The following is a 19477-nucleotide window of genomic DNA, read 5'->3' as shown; positions in this document are numbered from 1 at the left end:
AGTAGAAAATTCACATGTGCACTAAAAAAACAAAAATAAAAATAAAAAAATGGAAAGAGTAAAAAATGTTAGTTATAAACATTATTTGTTCTGATAGTTCCATATTCCTTCTTTTAATTTGATTGTTTATCCTCTGATAATGAAATAAAAAAAGAGTTTTTTCTTATTAAATTAAATAAGAATTAACTAATATAAACAAATATAAATATATATTAAATATTAAATATAAGTAATTTCGTCCTCAGGAGGGTCCTTTCCATAAGTCCATTCATGGGCTTTCCATTCCGGAAGTTGTTGGATCACAACCTGTGACGTCATCACCACAAATTTCAGACAATCCATTAATTTAGGAAAAATCATTATTGTACACCACATATTTATATCTGAATCAAGAAAAAGGGTAAATTCCACTTTACCCCCTTGTACTCTGCCCAAGAACCACTTTACCCCCTCGTACTCTTAATTTCGTCGATTTACCCCCTTGTACTTGTACAATTTCCCAATACAACCCTCTTCATCAACTTTTTCGATTTTGACTCTGACGCCATTTGGTCAAGAGTCAAAATATTGACGTAAATATTGAATTTTTTCGATTTTGACTCTCGAGATTAGAAAAGAGAAAGTTTCACACATTCATATATTTTTTTCTTTGCACTGGGTGGAATCGAACAATTTTTTGGTCTTGATTTTTACTAAGTTAGGGGTTCAATTTGGGGATATCTTGGAAGGGGAACTGGTGGGAGAAGAAGAAATGACAATATTGACGGAGGAGAAACGACGCGTTATAGGCAGTCGCAATTTTGTAATTTACAGAGTTGACCAAATGGCGTTAGAGTCAAAATTGACAAAAATTGAAGAAAAGGGCTGTATTGGGAAATTGTACAAGTACAAGGGGGTAAATCGATAAAATTGAGAGTACGAGGGGGTAAAGTGACTCTCAGGCAGAGTACGAGGGGGTAAAATGGAATTTACCCCAAGAAAAAGTATAACTTTGTCACTTTTATATTCGAGTGTTTTATCCAAATTGGAAATAAAATTAAAATTAAAAAAAAATAAAGATTAAAAAAAAATTATACAAAAAATATTAATTTAATTAAAATTTTATTTTTATCCTCAGTTAAATTTATTCTGAAAACGAAGGAATATGATTAGAATGGACCATTTTGTTCGAAATCATCAAAAAATTGGTGCCGTTTATTAAAACTAATTAATCGAAGACCTTTCGACAAAATAAACAGAAGGGAAAATGACGAACCAGTCCTTTGGAATCCGGTCGACCGACGGTGGCCTGACAAGCAAGTCTCCAATTTTTTGGATTCTGCAATATTGCAATAAAAATTTTATTAACAATTTATAACATTTTTATTACTACTTAATTGTAATTGGTAAAAAAAATTCTGGACTAAAATAAAATACAAAACATTACCCTTTTGAGTTTTTCTTTCTCTTTGTCTGTACGAGGGCTTAGTAACTCCCTTCCATCAACAACCTATCATAAAATAATTAATCGTTTTAGTCCAATTAAAAATTTATTGTTTAATTAATTAATTATATACACGTGCTACAAATATATAATTAAAATAAAATAAAATAAAAAATGGATCACCTCAACAATGCAGGTTGCACAAGTTCCTCCTCCACCACAGTTTAGCAGAGGCCTAGACTGTAACAACATTACCAAAATACAAACTTATTTATTGCACAACTTTCTTGAAAATAATAAATTAAACTAATTTAAAATATATATAACATTATCCAATTTTTTTAAAAGAAAATCCGAGAAAAATAAATCTGCTTACATATGGTCCATACAATTCAATGTTGTTATCCAGCATTATATCCCTAAGTTTATGCCCTCCGCTAGCCGTACGATAATGCACGTCCGGTGTTCCATCGGGCAGCAACACAGACTAACAAAACCCCACGAAAATAAATAAATATTAAAAATCATACAAAATTCAAGAATGTATGTATATTCGTATGATTAATTAATTTATTTATTTATTTATTAATTAATTATTAAAAACTCACGCTAACGAATGCGAAATTGACAGCAGGGTTTTCTTCTGCTGCTGCTGCTGGTGCAGCTTCCGATTCTGCACCGCTTACGGTTTCGACGGCTCTGATTTTCTTAACTCTCAAGAAACTGATATGATTATTATTATGAGGGGTTTTTAGTGAATTCTTGAAATTGTTGGATTTTGAGAATAATGAAGTTAGGTTGTGGGAGCTGAGTTGAATTATTCTCATTTTTTGTTAGATATTTGGATTAAAATAAACGTTTGTAAAAAGGAAGATATAATTTATGGGATATGAATATATGTGTGTAACATGAGTTGTTGAATGTATGGTTCTAATTCATTTTATCAGTTATCTCATATATGGTGCATGTGTTGTTCTTTATAAGCAAATATAATTTTTTTATTTTATAATAGTTGTGAAAATTTTATTAGTCAAGAAAATGTTATGAAGTTCAAATTGGGAGTTGTGGTAGCTAATGTATATATTAAATTATTTATATTTAAATTTTGGGTTAGGAGAAAAGCAAAATAAATTAGTTTCGGATAATGTATTTTCCATTGGTTTGGTAATTACAATAATATCTTAAATAAAAAAATAAAAAAAAGCAAAATAAATGAATTTTCACGCTAGAAGTAGGGGTTGAACCTACGACCTTGTGGTTAACAGCCACACGCTCTAACCAACTGAGCTATTCCAGCTATTTATTTTATTTATTCCATTATAATTTATGATGGAATCTTTCAATAACTAAGTTTTGTTTATTCAACGCACGTTCTAACTAACTGAGCTTAATATTTTACTGTATTTTTGTAACACACGCTCTATTAGCTGAGCTATTTAATTTAGATTTATTTTAATATATGCATTCTCACACCTATATTTTCTTGATATTTAGCACACAAAATGTCTTTTACATTGTCCTATAGTTTTCCTAAAATTTCAAACCCGCTCAGAAAATTTTATAGAAATTATTTGTAGCGAATTTATTATTTTAATAACTACCAAACGTATTGACTTTATTATTAGTGGAAGTATTTACAAATTCATTTGCTTGGTTTACAATTGAAATCTTACTCTTATTTATACTACACCAGCTAGTTAATGGATGGTGGATATTGATTTAATCAAATGGAGTAAGTGATCCTATTGAATAGTCTATGAGAGTTTTAAGTACATTCTAAAAATTAATCAAGTATGATATAAAAAATTTTAGGGAGTTCTTAGAAATTTTGTTAACTCGGTTACAACTTCACAAGTATTTTTACAAAATTCATATCTACACGAGGTCTAATTAGGATTTTATTTTTTAGACGAATTTTTTTGGCTCAAATATAATAAAATTGAGTTCAAAATTGACGAATTGTGACGCATCAGTCTCATTTCATATTACTATCTCCGTTCCAAATTAATCGTCGAAAATTTTCTTGTTCCATATTATTCTGACTAATGACATGTATTTTTTACTCACATTATATATATATATATATATATATATATATATATATATATATATATATATATATATATATATATATATATATATATATATATATATATTTTTTTTTTTTTTTTTTTTTTTCTCAAAATCTATGCTTATTTATTAATTTTCTTCCTATGTGCCCAACAACCCAAGACAGATAAAATAGCGCCAATGTAACAGGAATTTTTTTATATATAAATGATTTAAGTCATTGAAAGATGCATAAACAATCAATAATATATTATTTAAATATAATTAAAAAAAATACAGATACAAATCCCTCCAAAAATTAAATTTAAATTAGGCAACTGCAGTAACTAAATCTACATCTTCAGATTCATCAACAATCATTTCATCTCTAAACAGTAATTTCAAGTAGGGCACCACCCTAGGAAGAACATGCACATCTGCCAAATTCACACTCATCATGTCGAAAGCCACGCACGTTTTGTGCATGTGGCTCTCCTCGAAAACCGGAATCTTCGGATACCTTTGACTGAAATGCGTCAGAATTATCCGGTATGCTCCGGCCGAATTCCCCACTTCCACCGCTTCCTTAGTCGTACTGTGGTTTCTCGCAACCGCCTCATCTATCATACTATCCTCAAACGTCGCCTGAAAAAAAAAAACGAGACCCAACGAAAATATAAATAATTCAATTATAATAGAAGGTGTAAAAAAAATTAAAAAATTCATATAACTCGCCTCGTGAATAAGAACGGTGGCTCCCTGAGAAGCTCTGACGAGCTCCGGGCACGGCCTAGTGTCGCCGGAGTAGACGATTTTCCATCCCGGAATATTCTTTCCGGCGGCGTTGACCCTATCTGCAGCTTTTATTGCAACACCGAACGCTTGTGGGCAATGAATAACGGGGAAACTAATCAACGCTTCTAATCCAGATTCATTTAGAACCTTCTTTAAAGACTCGAGTATCGGAAGTGCAGCAGCTACTTGGGAGGGGCTAATCGGTCTTTTCCAGTAGCTCTGCATTGGAACCCCTCTTGTAAATAGAGTAGAATCGGCATTCCCGTTTTTGTTGTTATTGTCTCCTTGATTTGATTCTGCAGAAGATTCCGTGGTTTGAGAACAATCTAGAAACTGCATGTCTAAATCCTCGAGTCTCTGGTATGCAGCGAGGAATCTCTTGAGCTGCCTCGGGCCCACCACAATCACGGGCTCGTGAGATGTTCCCTTTAATAAATCTCGCCGAAGGGCGAGAATTCTTGCTAGACCCGTGTGATGATCTGCGTGTATATGTGAAATCCATATGCATCTTAATTTTCTTACAGCTTCGTCGGCACCTTGTACACCAAATCTTCAGACAAAAAAAAAATTGAAAAATATTAAATCAAGAAAAAAAACCCCGAGACACAGTTCATTAAATTTTTTTTTTTTTTTGTTTTTTTATTACCTTCGTTTAAGCTGTCCAAGGGTTCCTTCACCGCAATCTAAGAGTAAGCTTCCTTTGGAGAATAAATCGATGAAAATAGAACTGACGTTTCGATATTTAGAGGGCTGCGAAGAACCGGTTCCGAGAAGAACAATTTCCATGTCTTCTCGAGTTAAGTTTTCTAGACAAGGTGGAAGTGTATTTTCAGACAACCAAGGCTCTTCTGTGATTGTCTTTTCCATATTAATATCTATTTTGTTGTCTGACCAGAAACTGGTTATTTGTTGAGAAGCATCTTTAACCTCTGGAATCTCGGATAGTAACTCTTCGATGATTTCCGAGGGAGATGATAAACTCGGTATCGATGATTTGTCGAGTCCAAGATTTGCATAGGGACGAAGCTGGAACTGTGAATTGAAAGAGACGCTAATTAGAAATAACAAGCATCGAACATATCACAAACTTATATATATATATATATATATATATATATATATATATATATATATATATATATATATATATATATCATGATTCATGTATTATAGTTTAGTAGCATAATACCTTGAGAAGATTCTCTGCTGGAATCAGTGCGCTGGTTCTTAACAAGGGAATCTGATACGAAAGAATCGAAAAGATAATCAGTATAAAGCAAAAAAAAAAAAAAAGCTTTTTTTTACTCGTAATCGACTAAATTAAATACACTATCTCAATTAAAATTTACACGTTATTTTTTTTTTTAAATATACCTTAGGTGGTGATGCCATTGCCTCAGATGGCAATAAATTCAAGTTCTGCAGAGACCAAAAACCGGGAGACGGAAAAAACTGAGGACACAGATAGTTAAGACGTGCTGCGATTCTTGCACTCGCTTTTAAAATCGGCACCTCTATATTTTTCCTACAAAGAATAAAAAAAATCAAAAATCCACAAAAATAAAAATATAATAATTATAATCAAAGAAACCAACATTTCATGCCCTGCCATAATATGCTGAGCGCCTCCAAATTTCGACATCCACATTCGATAATCCTCGGTCTTCGACACAGATTCTGGAGTTAGGTGAATTACACAGTTCACGAGTTTAGAACCTTCCGGAACATCGTAAGCTGTATCTATATAATAAGGAGCAAGACATTTTAGAGACGATAACTCGTGTAAATGCGAAGAGGTTGGACAGTCGACCAATATTACGATAGGACCAGCCACAGAAGGACCCAATACATCACTCGGGTGTACCTAAATATATCAAAAAAGGGTGGCCCACCTATTAAAATAGAAAATAAAAAAGCTAACTTTAAAAAATATTTTTTAAATACTAAACAAATATTTACCATAACATCTTGATTATCCGATTTAACAGAATTTCCGAGCTGTAGTTCACGGAATTTCGGGCCAGGCCTTAATCCAAGAGCAATAGCTTTTTTGGGGTCGAATTTTCCCTTAATTTCTGCCAATTCACAAATATAGACAACAGAAATATCACCATTGGCACTAGATTTTTCCTTCATCGGCTCGGAAACTTCTAAAAGGCTTGGTCTTAAGAGTATAGCTGATAGTTTGACCACCTCGTCGTCGATAAGAACAAAAGGCTCGTCAATCCTATGTGGCGTGCTTCTAGAAGATTCGTTAGAATCGGTGGGCCCGAAGCTACGTGTGTTGACCATAGCAGCGTTGGGTATGAAAGATTTCATTGCGTCGACTAAGTATTTTAAATCCGACGGACCCCACACATTCACCTTCACAACAAATAATGAAATAAGAGTTACGATTTCATAAGTCCTCACTAACTAAAAATAAATAATAATCACTAATACTTACAGACATTCCTTCATCACCCATGCCTGCCAGAGTCAATAAAAGACCTGCGGGAAAAAAAATATCTTTTTTTTTAACTTCTTGCAAGAATTTACGAGTTCACTCTCGATCTATTACAGAACGTATTTAAGGAATAAAATCGGATTTTTTTTAGGCAAAAATTGTATTTGAATAACCTGGAAGACCGCCAGCAGTTTCCGAGCAGACACGTGAGAGAAAAATGTGATCAATCTGGAGAAGTATGTACAGAGTACAGTAAATAAATGTCACAATATACTTGCGTAATTATTAATTAAAAAACAACGAAGAGATAGACGATTAGGGACAAAATTACCTTCGACAATTTGATTTTATGCTCACTGCAGAAGCGTTGAAGTCCCTGTAAGAAGTATTAGATACAGAGCAATAAGTCGAGAAACTCCATATAAATATTTTACCCTAACAATATCGAAAATCAAAGCTCTATACATAATTTTCCCTATAGGCTATAGCCACAAAAGACTGATTTTATTATTAAAATCAGCCAACGAAAATTGAAAACAAAAACAAGTGAACTCACTTCTCCAGCGTTAAATATAAATCTTTGCTTGTCAAAGAACAGCAGAACCGATGGTGACGTGTCTTGCGTATCCATACCAGTTCCAAGAATCTGCGATGGCAAACAGATAAGTTCGATTCAAATTCAAGCAAAAAAATCCGTTCACTGTTTTTACATTTCCATCCAATCTTCTGCATATTCAGCATGAAGTTCTTGATAGTTAATAGACCCCACCACAAGACACTCGATCACACACCAAATCGCGCAAACATAACGTAAACAGCAATAACCGACGAATAAGGACTCGATGCAAGCTTCCAAGGTACTTATAGAGCAACTACTTCCTACACGAAAAATCCTTTAATCACTTATATTACATAGTCTAAAATGCAATATTCAAAGTGTCGATTCTCCAAATCACCGCTCGTTGTATATCTACACAGTACAAATTGGACACAGTGGCAATCTCTATCACTCCCCTCTTTCTTAATAAGAACTACCATCAAACAGAAAAAAAATAAAAAATAATAGCCAACGAAACAAAATCGAAACCTACCGATGTACGCAAATGCCGCATAAACAAGCCGAATGCAAGCAAAACCCAAATACAATAAACAAATTATATATGCAAAAAATTGTTCATTACCTGAACATAAGAAATAGTATTAGCAGGATTAAGCTTTCGAGATTTAAGCTGCAAATGCTTTTTGGGCCTATCGCTATCATCTCTACCTTCAGCCCTCTTTCTATTAAATCCAAACTTCTCATCTGCACTTGTATTTTTTTCTTCCATTGCAAAGAAACCACCTTTATCACTATTATTTTTATTATTATTATCCCCTTTCTTCACTGTTTCGCTCAGAGTGCTTCGATTCCTGTTAAAAGAGCGTAAATTTTTGTTGTTATTGCTATTATTATTATTGGTATTATATGGTTTTTTGGAATAAGATGAAAAGGTTGCGAAGAGGAGCGGGATTTCGCGGGTTTTGAATTGGGGTTTTAGGAAAAATTGGAAAGAGGATGAGAAGGAGAGATGTTTGGGGAAGAAATTTGAGGCGGCGGAGAAAGGGTGGCGGCGGTGGCAGTTTGCGGAGGAGAGAAGGAGGCGAAGGTTTGTACTTTGGGGCATTTTTGCTTATTTATTGGATTTTTTTGAAGGGTTTAAGCGGAAAAAGGAGGGCTCGTGCACAAAACCTCAATTATCCATTTTTGCTCGCCTTTTTTTTTTTTTTTTTTTTTTGTATTTCTCAGAATATTTAATAATTGCTTCTGAAATTGCTAGCCAAAATAATAATAATAAAAAAAAAAACTTATTTATTTATTTATTTTCATTTATTCCTTTCTTTTAAGTTCTTTACTATATGTTATTATTTTTTTTTCTTTCTATAAAGTAACCTCCAACCACATATGTGCACTGAATAAATCTCGTTCTTGATGTGAAATTTTGGATAGGATGACAAACTCGAACTTGAAAACAATAAATCATCGATAAAGATGAATTGATATAAATATTTCGTTAAAAAGTGAAGTAAAGCTTCGAAAAACTATTAACAGGAAAAAAAAAAAAAAAGGAAAATTCTTGCTTATTATGCTTCACTGTCTATATACAGACAACTAAATATTTCATCGTACTAATCAAACTTTCATTAGTAATTTCTTAGTATAAATTGAGTGAGTACAATTGTATTTACTTAAACACCTTTCGAAACAGTTTCTTCGACACCAACGCGCAGCATTTCCATCTTCTTCGTCCTCTTTAGTTGCTTCACTAAGTTAATCCGTTCATCCGAATACGGAGAAGGAATCTTTAAAAAAAAAAAACGACTTACATAAAACTTGCACGAAATTCCAAACATGAAAAAAAAAATGTAATAATATTCAAGTAATTTGAATTTTACCAGACAAGGGATGTATCTCTTGATTGCAGCAAACATTGCTGCATGGCCAACAGCAGAGACCTGATAAACACATACATATACATTTATATGTACGCCATTATTTATAATTACGAAATAACGAGACAGAAATCGAGAGATGTTAGATACGATGCTTACAGGGAGAAGCATTAGTATTGTGACAGGTATAAGTGTGGCAATATCAGCTAACGTTCTCTCCATTTTCTTCCTCTCTCTTTCCGTCACATTGTGGCCCCACATTTTCTTCACTATAAACCTCACAGTTTCCGATGTATCGACAAATAGCAGCTGTGTACCCATCCACACATCCTATAATAGATATATATAATTCAGTTTTTTTTTTATATATCGAAATCATTTATTTTCTCGAGTATTTAATTTTATTCAACTCACAACACTTGCAGCCACAAGCTTCATCGCATACTTCTTGAGAAAATTTCGTTCGACGGGCTTTGATGAGCTGGCAACCTGTCATTCTTAGCAATGGTCAGAAACCCTATGCGACCTCAGCTAATATTCATCGATCAAGTAGTCATATGTGTGTATATTATATATGTATATACCTCTGTCTGTGGAGATATTTGTCTGTGTTTGTCTCTATTTCGTAACTCCTCTGGCCGATGAAGTGAATCCATCATTATCGAAGAATTCTTTTGGCCCTTTTTCAGAAAAGACGGTGCTGAATCACTTCCCTTTATTTCCCCTATTTTTGGTAGGTCTCTGCTTCAGAAACATTTAAAAAAAAAAACATCAATCAAATGTAGGAGATGTTTTCTTTTATTTTGTCTGAATTTCGCTAATTTAGCTTACCCGGTTCTGTCGTAAGCAGCCCAGTAATCCTCTAAACACATCGATAGCAGGCTCTGACTAAGGGGCAGAACGGTCAAACCGTGAGTCATAAATAATAAATATAAAAAATAAAAATAAAAGATCATAAATTGATTCATCACCTTTGGAGCAAAAACTCCAATAACTCAGCATCTAAGTTCTGCTGTGTAGAACTTGTGTAATGAGCAAATCCCGATATTATATCGTAGCATATGGTGAAAACCGCGTACAAAATAATCTCCTGTTCGGCTTGGATCGGATGGGTTTTCGATCTTCGTCTTTCTTGACACAGCTCGCAGTTATACGCAGCGAAAAAATCGAGCCACCCAATTTCATCGATAATTACCTATTTAAGAGCAACAAATTTTCAGACACTTTGTTTTACTACGAAAGCGTTTGTTATAATTTTGAAGCATTAACTTCGACCTCCATTAAGAGCTGATACTCCGATAGCGTCGAGAATTCCGGATATATGAAAAGTATACCACATTCTAAGTAACTGCAAAAAAAAAAAAAAAAAAAAAAAAGAAACACGACTACTTAAGTACGATCGAGATAATAAAAAACAAAAATAAAAGACGAAATATAATAATATACCTTAGAAAATCGTTTATTGGCTCGTCAATATCCTTTATATTGTGCCTTAACAAGAACAGCCTTGCTTCTCTTCCTAAGTAAACAAATAGTGCTAAAGTAGCCAAACTATTTTCTCCAACCTGCAAATTAAAAAACCGAATTTTATTTTGCAAAAAAAAAAAACCCAAATTAAAAAAACTCGATAGATTGTAAATTAAGACCTTGTCATAAAGGTTATGTCTGCTTTTAGTAACAACACTCTCTCTTTCGAAAGCTACGGAAAGTTTTGTCTGAACAAGACCGATCCAAAACTCAATGTCTTCGACATTTTTACTCGGAAGAACTTTACTTCCAAAACGGGACAAAAAATGGTCCTCAAATCCAGCCTCGGTCGATAACTGGTGCAGTTTATCTATACAAACAAGATCGTGGGCCACAGTCATTAGCTCGATTATTGCTTCCTCAATTGAAATCGAAAACGAGGAACATGATATTCGGCCCGAATCTAACTTCCCGACTGCAGCACAACAAGTTATAGCCATAATTGTTCCTGCAACACCACTGAGTTATTCATATATTAGATTTTTCGTGTTTTTTGTTTTTTTAACGAAAATTAGTAGAAAATTAAATAATTTTAGAACCTTCCGGCGTATTCCATCGACCATTTCTTGAACAAAGGCATGAAATATCCAGATAAGCGTGGAAGCTCAACCGTTCGAAACCATTCTACCAATTTTGGGTTTCTTGCATTTAATTGACTTTCTATTTTGTCTCGAAGAAAGCTCGTATTTGGAGACAGGCTGGCGAACACAAACGAAGATTTAAATGAAAATCTAGATAATTTCACAATAACCATGACTATGTAATTAATAACCGTCGACTTACATTTTGTGAACGGGAGACGGGTTGTTGAAGCGATTGTGAGAAAGAAAAAGCTCGACTTCGATTGCTGCTTCTAGCAAAGCATATGCTGCCACCTGTAAAATGACAGGTTTAAATTTGATTTTATTAGTACATATATGTATGTGTGTATGTGTATGTATATGTATATGCATACCTGATATGCAATGTGTTTGTGCCAAGCATGAACATCGACTCCATTCCAGGCCATTGCAACGGGGGGTCCCGTTCTAACGAATTCGTGAGTCTGCATTGCGAGGGAGAAGCTTCTAGAAGATTCGTGCAATGCCCGTACGAGGCAGTTGACTCGATTGAACTCGGTTTTGTTGCTTTGTAACTTGACCAATGAGCAGTCATCGTCCTCAACAATGTTGGGACTGGATTCCACTACTGGTGATTGTGCTCCGGGAGGAATATTCCAATTCGGCGATGATTTTCGAGATGTCGGTACATGGGTGATGAGGAATTTCTTCGGAGGGGCAGTTTTGGAAATTTGCCAATTGTGCCTGTCTTGCTCTTTGACTATGATCTTGGATGTGAATGGTGAATTGGTCTTGAAATTTGATATATCTTCTGATTGAAAAGCAGCTTTTCTGCCAAACAGAGAACACAGTTTTGAAGTTTAATTTTTATTGGAAGAACCCAACCTCTCTCTCTCTCTCTCTCTCTCTCTCTCTCTCTCTCTCTCTCTCTCTCTCTCTAAAACACACACACACACACATTAATGGCAGTCATCCTTGAATCTTGACATAATAAGTCAACTACTTTCATTACTGATATACAACGGATGATGTGAACTTAAGATTATAAATTGTGTGTGTGTGTGTGTGTGTGTGAGAGAGAGAGAGAGAGAGAGAGAGAGAGAGAGAGAGAGAGAGAGAGAGAGAGAGAGAGAGAGAGGAACTTACGGATTGCAGAAAAAGGAGGATCGCAGAGAAAAGTTGGAAGCCATGGAAATGCAGAAGCAAAAAGGAAGGTAGAAATGGTGTTGGTGAACATTTAAAGTAACATGTTGAAGCCACCGAGGCAAAAAAAAATAATAAATAAATAAAAAAAAAAACAAAAAAAAAATCGAACTGGAATAAGATGCCATTAAATTGTTCTTAGTAATTTCCTCCCGCCAGCAAAAAACATCAACAAGAACACAAATTGTTCAGTTCATCCATCGTTTTCACAAATCAACAACAAATGTACAGTTTTGTCTGCTTCGTTTTTCATCCGACGTCAATTCTTATCCAATTTTCTTGTTTTATTCAGCTCCGTTTCAGTTCACGGGCCAAAAACGGGTTCAAATTTTCACCTCGTAAAAATCTTTGTCGGACCATAATTTGTCGTCACAAATCAAGATATTTCAAATAAACCAGAATGAATTATTGCTTCATGTTATGTTCATCAATCTACAGCATTTCCAAACATAGACGTGAAACGTGAAAACCGAACCCATGTTTACAAGTCTCGTCCTTCAAAATCGAAACCAAAGGCCAGAACTTTACGGTGTTAGTACAGTTTAGTACAATTTCTGATATATGGTTAAATTTTTCATTAGATGATCTACTGTCATTCGACGGGCAGATGAAAAAAAAAATAATCAAAAAATAAAATAAAAAATCATTTGTCTATCCTTCCGGTGTCACTTTCATCTGCGGAAGCTTGCGATTCGCCTTCCTTTCGAAATCCAAGTTCCGACATATCTTGCTTTGCCATCAAATTCCTGCACAAAAGTTCATAACACATTAATTTCTAAATTTTTAGTTTCTTTAAAGATAGATACCGAAGATCTAAAACCAAGCCTTTATAATCAGTTTATACCCTTTCCGAAACAACTTCACGAGGCAGTGCATTGAAAAAACTTTTCACATAATTTTTCGAGTCCAGTTCCGAATTATCGAAATATGTGATTAGATCCTAAATCTGATCAACTGGGAGACCTTTAATCCTTAATCATCAATGACATGTCAAATGTTGTAGTAAAACATCATTTTTTTTTTTGAGTAATAACAAGAAATCGAAAGAATCCTCCCTCTTTTCGATCGAAGGGCTTATGATCATAAATAACAATAACAATGAATCACAAACAAATATGCATTCATATAACATTACACTGAAAGTGCAAAAGGCACAACAGCGAAAAATCGAAACGCACTTACTTCTCCATACGACATTCCAGGTACTTTTTCGAGAATTGTCTACATTTGTCGGATTGATGGCCGGTTGACTTCAGACAGCCAATGTACTCTTTCTTTTCCTGAAACAAATCAGCTTCGATAACTAAGCAAAACACATATATATTTAAAAATAATTTCTTCGAAGTTCAAACCAAACATAGCTTATTAGCATGTTCCGTAATCTTCTAAAAGAAACATATATAGTATGAAAGACGAGATCTTTTTAAAGTGATCGTACCAAGTCACATAGATGCATATGGTCCAACGGGAAAACTCCTTTTTCGGGTGGCACTGGTCTCGCCCCTCGATTTCCACCAAATTGTCCCCCTGTTCGTATCAATCAACAACTAAGATCACTGACAGCATAATGACTAATGAAGACACCGAACAATTATTCGATTAACCCCAAAAAACACAAAAATAAAATAAAAATTATATACAATAATTTCATTGCCTTTTTGGTCACTTGAGCTTCATCTAATAAACCAATCATTTATTTGGCAAACACACACGCACACAGAAACGCACATACTAAAATATGAACATACATTTGCGACCACAATTCCACCCAACGAAACTGGCAATAAAATTACTAAAGCAAATCCCGGTGGTCAAATTTTCAAAATCAGATTAAATCTATGGAGCAAAACTATGTTTGATTAATCTAAGATTACCAAAATTATAATACGAAAATCATAAGTTCACATGAAAAAACCTAAAACCCTATAAAAGGAGAGAATTAGTACAGACCTGCACTCATTGCTCGAGCTTTTCAATTGATTTTCAACCGAGGAAGCCTGGTTAATACGCCATTTTTTTAATTTATTTTCTCTTCATTTTAAGGTATTTTCTGATATTGGGCTTTTAAATTAGGCCCAAATGGGTAGAGTCCAGCCCAGGAAAAGATTGAAATTTTAATCGGCCGAATCTTGCTAGAATCTACATTTAATTGAATTTTTTTTTTTTTTTTTAAGAATTGAATTTATAAGAATAAAATACTTTTTCAATATTGCTCGGTGAGCTTCACTGTGTTGTTTTTATAATAAAGAAGTCAACATAGAAATAAGAATGTACAATTTTCATTAATTCACTATACATTTACATTAATGGGCTTCAATTATAAAGCCACAGTATCATAATTCAACTTTTTTTTTTTTTTTTTTAAATAATAGCCAAAATCAAGAACCAAAATCTTTACAAGCAAAAACTCTTCTGCAATCCACTGTCTGGGAATGAGTTCTTGGAGCTCATGCCGTAGATCTTTCTGGAACTTTCTTCGATCACAACATAAACTCCTCATATTCAAATACTAAGTTTTTTTACAAGCGCCGAGGGGGCCATGACCCCCTGTCGTGTGTCGCCCTATGAATGGCCACCATTAGTTAAGCTCTACGAATGTGGCTGCCTAATCACAACTACAACCGAATCCTTTACGCTCCCCTTATTCAGCAAAGTTGGCTGCAAAATCGGCAAATACATTTGCAATACGTGTCACTTAATAAAGATTATATCAAAGATACATTACAAAATACGAGCCCGTTTGAGAAATGCAATTTTAGATTAAATATCGAATATAGCTTTCAGATTTATACAGGCTCGTCACTTACCACACCAATGTGCCATTCATGACTTGTAAATCCTTTGAAAGTCGCAGCATCCATTTCCTGCAGTAATAAGCAGAGTACTTCAAATCACATATAGTTTAAGTGATTATTAGGATTTAGGATGGCATGTACAAGTAGAAATTAAAGCCTCAAATTACTGGTATTTCAAATTAAAGAGTATATATACAAATGTAAGGCTTAAAAGAACCCCTTCAACTTACGATGCTGTAAATGGGAGGTACTATTGTCTCCCCTTTAGAACTCCAAGTAGGCATAACTGAGAAACGGGGTGCAAAATCTTGACACCTGAAAATCCATCTGCAGTAAAAGGAAAGGGAGTCCTCGTTGATATTCCAAGTCGAAAACCCTTTTTTTTCAATTTTTTTTTTGGTACTAACACATAAGATTGGTTATTTATTATTTACCCAATGTACATGAAGATGAAGAATTGTGCCCACTCACGAACTATCAAACGCATCCAAAAAGTTTCCAACGAATTGTCGAGACTAATTAAAATCTGAAAAAAAAAAAAAAAAAAAAAACAGAATGTTCATTTTGATGCATAAACAAAGCCATTGTTTTATACGGTTCAAAATTAAATTCAAATAGGCCGATAGAATATGTTCATACTGCTAGTTCCGACACAGCCACAATGTGCATTGCTCCTTGAAATTTCCTGAATTAGAAAAATAAAAAAATTATGACACTAGTTAAATAGAATCTTCAGAGGAATTTAGAAGGCAAAAGCATATAAATACATACTTGAACATGATGTATTTTGTATATACAGCATCATGCATCGCCTGTACATCCTCGTCCTCTATAAAACTCAACTGATCCCGCAAAACGATTAAATTCCGCGACACGTGGTCGAATATCACATAGAACACAACAAGATAATTGAGCAACAACAGCACCTTCGAAAAAACAAAAACAAAAATAGTGAATACCCAAAATTAGATGACCCTTTTTTTTTAGCAAATTCAGTTGAAAGATCAACAATAAGAAAATAGAGAACTCACGGAAAAATAAGGTATAGAAGCTTTGTAACCAACGAGAGTGAAGTAAAAGGCACACCCCATAGTAGCCATTGATCTTCGTTCGGATAATGTAATTCGATGGCATGTGATGCAATAACCGTGAGAAATTAGAAAGAACGATCCGAAAGCAGATGTTTGAAATAGTATGCCCATTATGTAAACCCCAAACGACATCCATATAGAGCACACATTCGAATAATAACACGAATACCTGCAATTAATCAAGATTAATTAAATGGAATTAGAACAATTAAACTCATGGATACCATTAATATGCATCATAACACTGTAATTGGTATACAATGAAGGTGTACCAAAAGAGGAACGATAGTGAAAGCTGCAACGATTTAATCCATGGAACAGAGGCGAGCATCCACTGCAATTTATTCGGCTGCTGCAGTAAAATTAGGAAATCAAATTACTTAGGGTTCATAACAAAATTAATAAAGAACCATTTTTTTAATATCAAATTAAAAATATCCCCTAAAACACATTACATAAGCAAATAGGTGAAAATATATATACATATGTATACATATAATCACCTCAAAATGCTAATAGTGAAACGAGAAAAGTGTGGGAATACTGAAAAAAAGGGGGAAATTAAAAAAACTAAGGGTTTTAAATTAGTGATGAAATATAACCTGAAAATGGCGGTTTCTGTGGGTGTTGAGGGTCCATGAAACGGCGGAGAGAATCCAGATGATGGCGAAAGCGAAGTAAAGCGGCGGCAGCGGCTTGTATGAGATGTCTACTCCGTCGCGATCGGCGGCGCCGGAGGTTTCCATTTACAGCCTAAAAATTGAGGAGTGAGTAATTTGAGAAGTGGTTTTTCAGTTTCAGAAAATGGCAGAAAGTACAGAGGATTTGTTTTTTGTTGAGCTTATATATATATATATATATATACAAGTAATTAAAGCACAATTTAATTAATTAATTCATGCGCACACGTGTGTTTTTCCTTCTCTATAATGCTCCACAATTAGTATAATCCAATATTAGGTTAATTGCATTAGCGAGATTGTAAATGCCGAATTTACCCTCAAGTAGCTTTATTAAGTGGATCTGAGAGCGAAGGGTATACATGTAAAATGTTATATTAATATTTAATATAATTAATTAATTAGATGAAAGCCCACTAAGAAAGAATGCAAAGTTGATGGGGAATGGTTTTAGGGAAAATGCAGTTGTTGCAAAGTGCATGATGTTGTCATGCTCATTTTTGCCAACTGATCCATAAAAATTTAAATGAATGAATGAATAATAATAATAATAATAATAATAATAATAATAATAATAATAAATAAATAAATCAATTTATCTTCGAACATTTCTATATTAGACAATTTATTTAGGTAATATTTATTTATACTTTAAGATGAGATTGTTTGTACAAATTATATTTTACTGATCAAATCATGTAGGATTTTACTTAGTACTCTCAATGTTATATGTCGTTTTTGTTGTTGCACGCAATTTAAGAAAATCAATAAATGTGCATATATTTTAGTAAAATACTTAAAAAAATTACTGAAATATCATTGTAATTAATTATTTTTCAGTAATTAATTGAGAGTAAAAAACTGTAAAATTGAAAATAGTGCAATTAATTATTCATTGGAACTGTAAAGTTGTAAAGTGACAAATAATTTCGGTGAAAACAAAACTCTTCAAAAAAAATAAAAATAATATGATTGATATCAAAATCAGTGCTTATTTAATTTTATATCATATATATCTGAATACAAAAGAAAATATGGCATATGTTTATATTTTTTTAAAATATTATTAAAAAAAATACAATAATTCATGATTGTTTTAGCGAAAATAAAATAAAAATTAATTAAGTTAACCAAACCTTTAACAAAATAAGATTTGAATTTGTCCAACTACTTAGCTAGTTTCGGGCAACTGACGCTGACCTCGGAAAACACAAAGAATACCAATTAATTAGTTAGTTAAGTTTAGGTTTTACTAATTGTCTCATGTCTAATAAACACACACACACACATTAGGTGAACAAACTCATTCATTCATTTGCATAGTAGCTTTGTTCATCATTATATAAAAAAATATCGTTGACAATTTACATATTTTTGTTGACTTATTTCGTACTAAAATATTTCTACTCGATTGAGAGAAAAAAAATCTCATCAAACTCGATTTAGTTTATACTTTCTTTTTTCCTCTCCCGCTCGTTAAAACAAAACAATACAATTCGTCGATTATCTTCTCATCTCCGTTCCTAACAAAAGCACATTTCGATTCCAGAGTAAGTAGATACACGAATCATAAGTATATCGCATGTCGTTGCACCGAGACCTTGCACCTCCCCAAAATGTCAAAATTTCCCGTTTCTTTCTCAGACATAATCACGATTTACGAATGGTTTGCTCTATGCTACTCCAGATAAATTGCATTCGGTTAGAAACACACACATTTATGTACATATGATTATGTGTAAATTAAATTAAAAAAAAAAACTACTCGATTTATTTCAGAAAGTGTAGCATATATATAAGTTTTATGATAAATTACACCTATACTCCTGAGGTATGCTAAAATAATTTTAAGGTCCATGTGGTATTGGTAATTACAGCCACATCCCTAAAACAATTACCGGAGCCAATATTTCATGTCCACGGGACTGATATGCACTATATTTGTTTCCCGCGGGGCCATTAATGCTACCATAGACGAAAATTATATAAATTTTATATAAAATAATAAGGATTTAAGAAATGTTATGAGAGTCGTGTCACCCACTAACTTTATGTTGTCTCCAACACTGCCTTAAACTAATAGTCAGTTAGAGTCTTAACTGAATAACTTATCCAATGCATTATTCCGTTAGGGTTTCAAACAATGTTTCATGGGTAATTGTAATTACCGACACTAAAGGGACCTTAAAGTTATGTTAACATACCTTAGGGGTGTAGGTGTAATTTATCCTAACTTTTATTGGTTTTATTTTTGGGCTTCTTTTCTGTTAAAAAAAAAACAATTGGGCTTCTTTTGTAAAGACGTACTAACAATAATTTTATTATTTGGGCTTTTGTTGCTTCACAAAGGCCTAATTTCTAATAGCCAAGCCCAATTTTTATATATATCTAGCCCCAAACAATATATACTACGAATATACATCTATATATAATATAAAAAGAGGATCTATGCCCTCAATGATTGACATGTGGCAAATG

At 33.4% G+C, this 19477-nt stretch overlaps 5 protein-coding genes and 1 non-coding gene across 8 annotated transcripts; all 6 read right to left on the bottom strand.

Moving 5' to 3' along the window:
* Positions 1–140: 140 nt before the first annotated feature.
* On the bottom strand, positions 141–2367 carry PNSB3 (NDH-dependent cyclic electron flow 1). The gene is made up of 6 exons (XM_013000926.2): positions 2032–2367; positions 1800–1910; positions 1607–1663; positions 1427–1489; positions 1256–1318; positions 141–306 (listed from the first exon to the last, which is right to left on the bottom strand). The coding sequence occupies exons 1-6, from the start codon at positions 2248–2250 to the stop codon at positions 220–222; spliced, it is 600 nt and encodes a 199-aa protein (XP_012856380.2). The 5' UTR covers positions 2251–2367; the 3' UTR covers positions 141–219.
* A 279-nt stretch (positions 2368–2646) lies between these two features.
* TRNAN-GUU (transfer RNA asparagine (anticodon GUU)) lies at positions 2647–2720 on the bottom strand. The gene has a single exon. It is a non-coding gene; the product is annotated as a tRNA-Asn (tRNA).
* Positions 2721–3676: 956 nt separating this feature from the next.
* On the bottom strand, positions 3677–8458 carry LOC105975711 (tRNase Z TRZ3, mitochondrial). Its single transcript, XM_013000924.2, has 12 exons — positions 7895–8458; positions 7270–7359; positions 7045–7089; positions 6887–6941; positions 6714–6757; positions 6227–6631; positions 5863–6131; positions 5642–5792; positions 5457–5507; positions 4914–5299; positions 4208–4817; positions 3677–4117 (listed from the first exon to the last, which is right to left on the bottom strand). Exons 1-12 carry the CDS (start codon positions 8375–8377, stop codon positions 3803–3805), a joined length of 2904 nt encoding a protein of 967 aa, XP_012856378.2. The 5' UTR covers positions 8378–8458; the 3' UTR covers positions 3677–3802.
* Positions 8459–8804: 346 nt separating this feature from the next.
* On the bottom strand, positions 8805–12691 carry LOC105976052 (uncharacterized). 2 transcript variants are annotated; one of them, XM_013001334.2, is made up of 14 exons: positions 12377–12691; positions 11626–12061; positions 11454–11545; positions 11210–11368; positions 10790–11129; positions 10590–10708; positions 10419–10491; positions 10115–10338; positions 9975–10031; positions 9728–9884; positions 9558–9632; positions 9303–9473; positions 9147–9206; positions 8805–9053 (listed from the first exon to the last, which is right to left on the bottom strand). In XM_013001334.2, the coding sequence occupies exons 1-14, from the start codon at positions 12559–12561 to the stop codon at positions 8940–8942; spliced, it is 2262 nt and encodes a 753-aa protein (XP_012856788.2). In that variant the 5' UTR covers positions 12562–12691; the 3' UTR covers positions 8805–8939. The 2 variants fall into 2 exon arrangements, with proteins under 2 accessions (XP_012856788.2, XP_012856787.2); XM_013001333.2 differs by having other exon boundaries at positions 9728–9887; positions 12377–12505.
* A 126-nt stretch (positions 12692–12817) lies between these two features.
* Positions 12818–14464, bottom strand: LOC105975592 (uncharacterized). Its single transcript, XM_013000790.2, has 4 exons — positions 14384–14464; positions 13872–13960; positions 13616–13713; positions 12818–13179 (listed from the first exon to the last, which is right to left on the bottom strand). The coding sequence occupies exons 1-4, from the start codon at positions 14391–14393 to the stop codon at positions 13077–13079; spliced, it is 300 nt and encodes a 99-aa protein (XP_012856244.2). The 5' UTR covers positions 14394–14464; the 3' UTR covers positions 12818–13076.
* Positions 14465–14692: 228 nt separating this feature from the next.
* LOC105976128 (uncharacterized) lies at positions 14693–17168 on the bottom strand. 2 transcript variants are annotated; one of them, XM_013001422.2, is made up of 9 exons: positions 16922–17168; positions 16592–16668; positions 16260–16488; positions 16000–16154; positions 15868–15913; positions 15663–15754; positions 15459–15555; positions 15241–15297; positions 14693–15091 (listed from the first exon to the last, which is right to left on the bottom strand). In XM_013001422.2, the coding sequence occupies exons 1-9, from the start codon at positions 17063–17065 to the stop codon at positions 15023–15025; spliced, it is 966 nt and encodes a 321-aa protein (XP_012856876.2). In that variant the 5' UTR covers positions 17066–17168; the 3' UTR covers positions 14693–15022. The 2 variants fall into 2 exon arrangements, with proteins under 2 accessions (XP_012856876.2, XP_012856875.2); XM_013001421.2 differs by having other exon boundaries at positions 16592–16671; positions 16922–17144.
* Positions 17169–19477: the final 2309 nt, after the last annotated feature.

This window comes from Erythranthe guttata, chromosome 9 (assembly GCF_056151865.1).
Source record: "Erythranthe guttata isolate IM_541 chromosome 9, IM_541, whole genome shotgun sequence".
In the NCBI taxonomy this organism is placed as follows: domain Eukaryota; kingdom Viridiplantae; phylum Streptophyta; class Magnoliopsida; order Lamiales; family Phrymaceae; genus Erythranthe; species Erythranthe guttata.
Note: the sequence above shows the minus strand (reverse complement) of the source record. Positions and strands in the feature narration are given on the sequence as shown.

Bases quoted from the DNA above. Each gene is read 5' to 3' on its own strand.
- PNSB3 (XM_013000926.2), bottom strand. From the start codon at position 2,250: ATGAGAATAATTCAACTCAGCTCCCACAACCTAACTTCATTATTCTCA. The intron at 1,911-2,031 runs GTGAGTTTTTAA...GGGTTTTGTTAG, and splicing joins TCAATTTCGCATTCGTTAGC to TCTGTGTTGCTGCCCGATGG. The intron at 1,490-1,606 runs GTGATCCATTTT...ATTTTATGATAG, and splicing joins GTGCAACCTGCATTGTTGAG to GTTGTTGATGGAAGGGAGTT.
- LOC105975711 (XM_013000924.2), bottom strand. From the start codon at position 8,377: ATGCCCCAAAGTACAAACCTTCGCCTCCTTCTCTCCTCCGCAAACTGC. The intron at 6,132-6,226 runs GTAAATATTTGT...TGATATATTTAG, and splicing joins CGGATAATCAAGATGTTATG to GTACACCCGAGTGATGTATT. The intron at 4,818-4,913 runs GTAATAAAAAAA...TTTTGTCTGAAG, and splicing joins CTTGGACAGCTTAAACGAAG to ATTTGGTGTACAAGGTGCCG.
- LOC105976052 (XM_013001334.2), bottom strand. From the start codon at position 12,561: ATGGCATCTTATTCCAGTTCGATTTTTTTTTTGTTTTTTTTTTTATTT. The intron at 12,062-12,376 runs GTAAGTTCCTCT...TCTGTTTGGCAG, and splicing joins TCCTCCTTTTTCTGCAATCC to AAAAGCTGCTTTTCAATCAG. The intron at 10,709-10,789 runs GTCTTAATTTAC...TTTAATTTGCAG, and splicing joins GACATAACCTTTATGACAAG to GTTGGAGAAAATAGTTTGGC.
- LOC105975592 (XM_013000790.2), bottom strand. The intron at 13,714-13,871 runs GTACGATCACTT...GATTTGTTTCAG, and splicing joins ATATGCATCTATGTGACTTG to GAAAAGAAAGAGTACATTGG. The intron at 13,180-13,615 runs GTAAGTGCGTTT...ACTTTTGTGCAG, and splicing joins CTGGAATGTCGTATGGAGAA to GAATTTGATGGCAAAGCAAG.
- LOC105976128 (XM_013001421.2), bottom strand. From the start codon at position 17,065: ATGGAAACCTCCGGCGCCGCCGATCGCGACGGAGTAGACATCTCATAC. The intron at 16,489-16,591 runs GTACACCTTCAT...GATTAATTGCAG, and splicing joins TCACTATCGTTCCTCTTTTG to GTATTCGTGTTATTATTCGA. The intron at 15,914-15,999 runs GTATGTATTTAT...TTTCTAATTCAG, and splicing joins ACAAAATACATCATGTTCAA to GAAATTTCAAGGAGCAATGC.